The 8,777-nt window shown below is 46.2% G+C and overlaps 1 protein-coding gene across 1 annotated transcript; it reads left to right on the top strand.

The window, feature by feature from the left end:
• Window positions 1-4,368: 4,368 nt before the first annotated feature.
• F5147DRAFT_747315 (uncharacterized protein) lies at window positions 4,369-7,494 on the top strand (the record flags this gene model as incomplete). The annotated part of the gene is made up of 9 exons (XM_041439937.1): window positions 4,369-4,393; window positions 4,691-4,920; window positions 4,969-5,256; window positions 5,308-5,767; window positions 5,852-6,030; window positions 6,103-6,288; window positions 6,366-6,806; window positions 6,846-7,059; window positions 7,112-7,494. 9 exons carry the CDS (start codon window positions 4,369-4,371, stop codon window positions 7,492-7,494), a joined length of 2,406 nt encoding a protein of 801 aa, XP_041289065.1.
• Between the last annotated feature and the right edge of the window lie 1,283 nt (window positions 7,495-8,777).

Genomic DNA, 8,777 nt, shown 5'->3' with positions numbered 1-8,777 from the left:
AGCAATCTGATATCCAAGGAGGCGGGCTAGTTCTCTAGAAAACTTTGAGATGAACTGGGGACCTCGGTCAGAGATTACTTTCTCGTGAAGTCCAAAGCGTTTAAACATGTTTTTGAGAAATAGTTTAGCCACCCCTTTGGAAGAGATGTTTTTGTTGCAAGGGGAAATAATCACCCCCTTCGTAAGGCCATGGTCTACCACGACCATGAGGGAGTCAAAACCATTGGAAACAGGTAGGTCAGTGACAAGGTCAACAGAGACCTGAGAAAAAGGCCGCGTGGTGGAGGAGGGGATAGGGACAAGGGGGGGAGTGACAGGGTGAGTATCAATTTTCATCTGCTGACACAGGGCACACCCAGCGACATAGGAGCGGATAAAGGTGCCCATGGCAGGCCACCAGTAATCTCGCTTAACGAGTTCTTCGGTTTTAAACCGTCCGGGGTGGCCGGCAGTAGGATGGTCATGGTGCCGAAGCAAAATGGCCATTCTCTGCGAGGGCAGGACGTAAGTGCGAGACTTATAGTACAGCACCCCGTCGGTGATTTTCCAGTCTGAGAGCGCTGATGTCATCGGAGGCAGGCAAAGCCCGTTCAAGGCATCGCTGGCAACAGAGAAAATTGGGTCGTCCAAAGAGTTCGTGGCGAGCGCGGCAGAGAGCTCATCATCGAGCAACCGTATAAACATGGAGTCGGGGAGAAGCACACAATTTTCGTTATCATGTTCACCGAGGCCATGATCAGGGCGCCATGAAAGAGCGTCAGGTGCGGCAAGTTTCGTTCCGGGGACATGGTGTAATTCCAGATCATAGTTGGACAGAGTGAGCTGCCAACGTGCTTGTCTACGAGAAAGCTTCTGCGCTTTCGAAAAATAGAGGAGGTTTAGATGGTCAGTGAAGACGATGACGGGATGAGGGCTTCCTTCCAAGTAGTGACGGCATTCGTTAAGAGCGCGAATGATAGCGAGTAATTCCCAATCAAAAATTTCATAATTTCGCTCGGCTGGGTTGAAAGACTGGGAGATGTATTCACAAGGGTGATAGACACCATTTTCGTCCGTCTGTAAAAGTACAGCTCCGGTTGCTATGAGGGAAGCGTCGGTAGCAAGGGCGAATTGGCGTGTAGGGTTGGGGTTGCGTAACACAGGCTTTGTCGTAAAACAGTGCTTGAGTTTGTCAAAAGAGTGTTGAGAATCTGAAGTCCAAGCGAAAGGTTGATCTTTTCGAGTAAGGTTGATAAGCGGTCGGGCAATGTCGGAATAGTGGGATACAAATGCTGTGTAAAAGTTGCAGAACCCTAGGAAGGAGCGAACATCTTTTACGGAAGTAGGGACCGGCCAATTCTTTATTCTGTCGACCTTGGCGTGTTCCATGCCTACCTCTCCGGGGTGGATGATCATTCCGAGGTATTCTACCTCTTTTGCATCGAAAGTACATTTCTCTGGTTTCACGAACAGCTGTTCATGGCGAAGAGTCTCTAATACCCTTTTTGTCCGTTCGTGATGTTCTGCAAGGTCCGAGGAAAAGATAAGCAGGTCGTCCATGTATATGACGAGCCATCCTTCATTGATTTCGGTCTGGAAGCGATTGTTCATGTAGGACTGGAAGGTGGTGGGAGAGTTCGTTAATCTGAAGAACATTACCGTTGGTTCGAATAGGCCTTCTTCGGTAGTGAAAGCAGCCTTCCATCTATCGTCGGGGTGGATCCGGATGTTGTTATAGCCAGAACGTACATCGATTTTGGTGAAATATTGGGCTTTGTAGAGTCGTTCAATGAGGGTTTTTGGAAGGGGAAGTGGATACTGGTTGTGCACGGTCCAGTCGTTGAGGTATCGGTAATCTTGACAGGGGTGCAGCTCGCCGCTTTTCTTTCCTACAAAGAAAAATCCACTGGCTTGCGGGGATTTCGACGGTACGATGAACCCTTTTTCAGTATTCTCTTTAATAAAGGTCTTCACTGCTTCTCTTTCCTTTCCTGATAGCGGGTAGATCTTGGATGTTCTTGGCACGAATCCTGGTTTTAGATCAATACGGTGATCTATACCTGGTCGTTCTGGGGGTAGTTTGTTGAGACCGTCTTTTGCAAAAATATTGGCGTAAGTATGGAGATAGGAAGGGACAAGTTCTTCGAAACTTTTCTTCATTTTTTCTTGTTCTCCGGCGAAGGCAAATTCTTGAGCTTTATTGCTGGATTTTGAATAGCTCTGTTCCTGCTTCGAGGTACCATCCTTCGTGAGGGGGGTGTCGAAAGAGATTTCGGAGATTATCCTAACTTGGGAACTGTTGGGGGAATATTCAATTAAGACCTCCTCATCACTGAGAGGGTAGAGGGAAGGGTCGATGACTGGTGGTGCGTAATTTTCCGACCATACGTCTTCTTTGGTGTCATAGTCTGACTCATCTTTATCGGGCACGAGACGAGGGAGTTCCTCGTCGGTGATTTCTTCGATAGAGGCTCAGGGGTAGATGGGTTCTTCAGAGGGTTTCCTTAACTTGGAATCCTTCCATTCGCGAGGTGATTCCTTCTGCACGGGAGTGATCCGAGAGAACAGTAGCGGGAGACCGCGCTGCTTTCTGAGATGATCGATATTTCTCTCGATCTTGAGCGATCGTTCGTTTGACGGGAGGGACAGTTCTTTGTTCATCCAGTCGATTAATGGGTTCAATGCTTTTAACCATGGGAACCCAAGCAAAATTTTATCTTTCTTTGCAAGTTTGGTTATTTTGAACTTTCCTATCATGGTTCATTCGTCAATTTTGATCGTGAGGACGCAATAACGGGATATGAGTCCTCCTTTGGCGTCGGATCCATCCGCGGTTGTGACAGGGAAAGGTTTCGAGAGTTTATGGGTCTTGATTCCATGTAGTTTGCAGAATGCTTCACTAATGAAGGTTCCGCTTGCTCCAGAGTCAACGACCATAGAGGTTTCAATGGTTTTCATACGCTTGGTGGAAATGATGGTAGCAGGAACACGAAGTTCTTTCTTATTTCCAAGTGATTGTACAAGTCATATGGGGATAGAAGGTACTGACATTGATGCAGCCTTCTGTTTCAAAAATCCATCTCTACGAAGCGTCGGTTTACCTCTTCTTCGTCGTCACTGCTTTCTTCTTTCTCAGCCTTCCTACGGATAGGCATCTTCTGTTTCTTGTCTTCTCTGGGATGGAACACAGTGTCATTGGCTCAATGCCCTGTCTGGTGGCAATTGAAGCACCGTCCTTCCTTCAAGTGTCTCTTTACCTCAGATTCAGAAAGTCTGTCGACTTCCATGGCGTCGCTTCTGTGAGGAGTGAAGTGGCGATCTCTGTACTTCTTTTTCTTCTGGGGGGATGTCGGGTTCTCCCGTCGCTGGATTGCTCTCAATCTCTGGAATGCATTGTCCAGATTAATGCAGGTGGCGACGACAGTTTCAAAGTCGTCTAGACTTTCTCTGGTACGATAGAGGTTGTTATGAAGTCCTATATCAAGACCTTCGCGGAAGAATTCTACTTTGGTGACATTTTCGGTTATCCCGGCTTTGTGAGCAAGGAGACGATAGTTGGAGATGTAGGTCTGGAGATCTCCTTTCATTTCAAGGGCTCGGACTTTGGCCATAGCTGTTCCTGCTGGGTCGATGGCTCCAAAGGCTTCTTTGAAGGCTACCTTGAAGTCGTCCCAGGTTCCGTATGCAATGATATTTCCGGCTGTATTCTTTCTTTTTGAGTTCTGGGCAGCTTCCATGAAGTCTTCTTTCCAAGCGGCTGCATTACCCTTGGTCATGAACGAGAGTGCGAAGATTACTTTCTTCTTATCATTGTCGTAGATCTTATCATTGATATCAAGATACACAGTACAGTTCAGCATGAACCTGTGCAATTCATCGCGATCTCCATCGAATTTGGGAGGAGAACTGATCTTGATTTCTACTTCTTTAGTAGTGGTAGTCATGTTATTCAGCGGTGGTATAGGCGGTAGTGTGCCTAGGCTCAAGGCTCCGATCAAAGGAGTTAGCGAAGTCGTGATGTCAAGGGACATCGCAGATGGTGGCGTCTATGGTGGGACTTTAATCTTTTGTTACGACTGAGATATGTCGAGCTGTCTGAGTCCGAGTGGACTGAGATTTGGTGAGACAGACGTGGTTCTTCTCTCATATGAGAGGTCAAAGGTTTCTGGCTAAGGCGAGTATCAGCGACTCCCTTAGAATAGTGGTTCTTAGATAGCAAGGTTGGAGGCCTTGCTAAAGGACTTGGTTCCAGGTAAAACCCAGTAGATTAAAGTGCAGAATACAATCGGTACACTATGTGTCTATATAGCGAATGTTCAAGCGGAGCTTGTAAATGGCGTATCAAGATAGAAGGCGGACAGCCCGCTTGATAAGAGATAAGGGCTAAGCATGGTGACGGTTACAGGCACGGAAGGTAAGCTTGGCGATTATGTGAGTAAGAGTCTGGAATGTAATCGGACGTTCAGTAACAGACGTGACAAGGGACCACTGTCCGGTAACGAAGGAAAAGTTAGGGGAATAAGTGTACCGTAACAGCAAGTATCTTTTATCACTTTATTATTACATAGACTAACATATACCAGGCTGTGTCCCAACTGCAGTGAGGAGTTCTTTTCCATCGAGGCAGTCATTCTCCATCTTGATTCTCCATCTACCTGTTGGCCACACGAATCACATCCACATCAATTTCCAATTCCACCTGGATTGCAAGGTTCTCATTCATCGACATCCTCCGCTACTGGTTATCATCATCCTCGATCTGGGTATGTCTTTGGTGTCGGCAAAAACTTATTCGACAGGTTGCAAGAGGATCAATATGATTATCGCAGGAAAATAAATATGTATTACCCTTTTCATGATGAAGGGGAGTGGGAATTGGCAAGGTTTCTAGTTGAAAACCTGACTCAAACTCAGATTGACAAGTTTTTGAAGCTAAAATGGGTAGGAGACTTGGAGCCCTATTTGACAGGTCTAACTCTATGTTTACAGTTTCACACCCGCCCAAGACCATCTTTCACGTCAAAAGATCAACTTTTCGACTGGATTGACGCACTCCCCTCTTTTGTGCCATGGAAAGTCTCGACCATGGAGTTTACAGGCTACAAGACAACCTATCCTTTGCAACTCATCTGGCGTGATGCTCTCGAAGTTGTCAAACAGCTCTTTGGAGATCCCGTTTTCACCAATCACATTACTTTTCAGCCACATGTTGTCAATGTTTGGGGTCAGCGTGAATATGGGGATTATATGAGCACCAATATGGCATGGAAAATTCAGGTCAGTTTTATCCGTCAGTCTACTATTCAAAAATTGATGCCATGTTCCTAGGACCATCTCCCAGTAGGTGCTACACAAGTACCGATCATCCTGGGATCAGATAAAACACCTGTGACACACACTACCGGAGGGCTTGAGATGCACCCACTCTTCATTATGATTGGCAACCTCGATTCAGAAGTTCGCTCCAAGGCTACACTACGAGCTTGGCGGTGTATTGCTTACATGCCCATCACCAAGTTTCGTGTGCATCCTGATTATCAGAGCATTCTGCAAGCACGTCTGTGGCATAAATGTGTCGATCTTGTCTGCGCCAATCTCAAGATTGCAGCAAAAAATGGTTGTTTTATGCCTGATCCTTCCCGATACATTTGTTATGTCTTTACACCTCTCATTGCTCACATATGTGACCTCCCAGAGGCTACCATGATCGCTACCGTCAGTAAAAATGCATCTCCCATAACTATGGCGACACAGGCAAATTTTGGTGATGGAGTCCTCCATCCTCCTCGTACTGGGCAACACACGCTGTGACTCATCTATGAGATCTCCCAGGAGGCTGATCCTTGGGATCTCGATAAATTCCAGAAGGCAGCAAAAGCAGTCCATCTGTCGGGAGTTCACATGCCATATTGGCGCAATTGGATGTTCGCATGCCCATCTGTCTTTCTCACTGGTGAAGTTTTACATACCTGCATCAAGTTTTTTGCAGATCATCCGCTCAATTGGATCAAGGAGACAGTAGGGAAACCTGAGCTCGATGCTCGCTTCATGGTTCAGCATAAGCGGGTGGGAACACGTCACTTCACCAAAGGTGTCACCCATGTCAACCAAATGACAGGACAGGAGCACCGAGATATCCAATGCACCATTGTCGCTTCAATCGCAGGTGTTGCTCCACCCAGATTCATTCGTGCCATTCACGCCCTTGTGGAGTTCATCTATCTTTCGCAGAATCCAGTTCATTCTCCTGATTCCCTACAGTCAATGGCGCAAGCGCTTTCAGATTTTCACGTGTTCAAGGATGCTATTGTCGATGCTGAGGCAAGGAGGGGAAAGAAAGGCATTAAAGAAGATTTTTTTATCCCGAAACTCGAGCTATTGCAAAGCTTTGGAGAGTCGAGAGACTGGGCACTTTGATGCAGTTTTCAGCTGACATGACAGAGCGCTTACTCATCACACACTGCAAGCATCTCTTTGGGCGCACAAACCGGCGATCCACTGATTTTACAGAGCAGTGCATACGGATCCTCAACCGCCAGGAGTCAATGGAGTTATTCAACTTGTATGCATTATTCTATTCTCGTGGCACGTCACTTGTCAATACCATATGTATGGAAGATGAGGAAGTGACAACCGTTAATCCAGCACTTTCCTGGGTTTCTCGTGTTCTCCCTGATGAAGCACATTCTGTTCATGGACCTCGGCCAGTTCAGAATCATTTTCTCAAGGGCATTCTTTCTGGAGATGCTCACACTGCTTTCCATCTGACTTCGACGCCAGATTACAAGGCTCTGACACCCATCGCTATTGAAACCAAATATTCACTTGTTAATTTCGGTCGCGTGCTCTCTCAGTTTATCAATCAGCTATCCCTCCTCACTGGCGAGCATACCCGCTGGGACCACAAATACAGACACTTTTGTGCATGGAACAAATTCCGACTACAGCTTCACTCTGCTTTCCAGCCACAAGTCATCATGCCAAGCAGAGTGATACAAGCGTACCCACCGAGTGATGCATTCCCCCTTGGAAACTGTGACACTGTCCTAATCAATGTCACGGATGATGGTGGCCAAAGTAGTAAGTTTATTCTTGCAGTCGTGTTTCAGATCTAATTCAAGATGTTTTTCAGCCAGTCGTGTTGCACAAGTCCGACTTATTTTTCAGCCAAAGATTCCACGGACTTCTGACTTGGTGTTGCCAATGTTCCTCTCCAGTCCACTCCTCTACGTCCAATTCTTTCACTTTGTCGCTAATCCCAGTGACCATCCAGAACTTGCAATGTGGACAGTAGAGCGCACATACACGATAGACCAACATGGTAAACATTGTAGGTGTGGTGGCGTGATATCATTGACGGATGTAACACATGCTGTCGAATTGATACCAGAATATGGTAACAAGGTAGATGCAAAGATTTCTTCGGCCACTTGTTTGGAGAGCTATGACCAGTTTTTTCTTAACAGTTTCGCGGATAAGGAGAGCTATCATACATTCAGCACAGAGTTTGCATAGACGCAGTATCAGTACCTCATACTAGTAGTAGTAGTAGTAGTCACAACACAGACAATGATCTCAAATCCATGCACAATTGTTACAAAGTTTTACAACGGTCGTCACTGCTGGTTATAAATGGCCCTAGTCTAGGGTTCCAAATAGTAATCTCAATATAATATCGTTATTTCCAACCCATTTTACCCACTTAACGCTACCACATTATTTGATTTACATTTTACTATGGATAAGTTTGTTCCACCAATCGCTTTGCTCAATCACCAACGCCGTAAGCTCACCATAAGCATCAAACTTCTTTCTGACAAGCGAAATTTCAAGGTCTTTTGCTGATGAGGAGTCATGCGGTATGCCGTCTTGTCACTCGTGAATTGCCACCTGCGTCGGCAGAAACCTTGCTTGACCCAAACATTAACAGAAAGTCTGGGAATCCGAATTTCCGGCAGTCTCCGTCTGGCTGCGTGCGGGTCTGTCTGGATCCGTCTGCGCACAACTTGTCAGTTCTTGATGTCGCATCATACAATGAGCTCATTTTTACGACTTGTTACTGTCTCGAACACATCAATTTAACAATATCCCTGCCTTGCCTTGCCTGATGATTACAGCTTTGTAGATATGGTTTGGGCTTTTGCCTGTCCTTCTCGTGCACCTAGCTGGCCAGCTTTCCTCCGCTACAGTTTTGTGCTCACCTACTAGCAATCATTAGACTCACTGACCGGCTTTCCCATCCATATTTCTGCTCATGTAATGTATTAGTGTCATACCATCAGAGGACAGTCCTGGTGAGCCGCAGATATTGTCATCTATGCCAACTTGAATATATGATCATATATAGAAAATGTTTTCGTTATATTGAAATATAAAGTCATAAAGCCATGTAGAATGTCGGAAAACAACATAAAGCACCCTCAGGGGGGAGACTCACAAGTTCTGGACTGCTTTGTTTTGTGAGCCGGACAGATCCAGCTGGACTCAGCTGGACGGACCCGGAAATTCGAATTCCCAGATGCCCTCCAGATTAAGTTGTGACGAGTGAGAGTCTTGTCGGACAAACGTGCCACTCTCTGATTTCCTCTGCAATAATTTCGGCATACTCCGTTGGCTGCGTATTGTGTACAAATGTATCAAATGACAGACGCGGCATGACATTTATTTTCTACATGGGACCGGCATCACGTGAATTGCCGGAAATTGCCGGTTGGTCGAAAGTTGGCTACTAATTGTCGTAGGAAACCTTGTCAAGCGAGGTAATTCGAAAGGTTGAATGGTCATCCGACCGTCCCGAC

This window comes from Suillus discolor, assembly GCF_016758755.1.
Source record: "Suillus discolor strain FC423 chromosome Unknown F5147scaffold_59, whole genome shotgun sequence".
In the NCBI taxonomy this organism is placed as follows: domain Eukaryota; kingdom Fungi; phylum Basidiomycota; class Agaricomycetes; order Boletales; family Suillaceae; genus Suillus; species Suillus discolor.
This window is presented reverse-complemented; position numbering and strand designations above follow the sequence as displayed.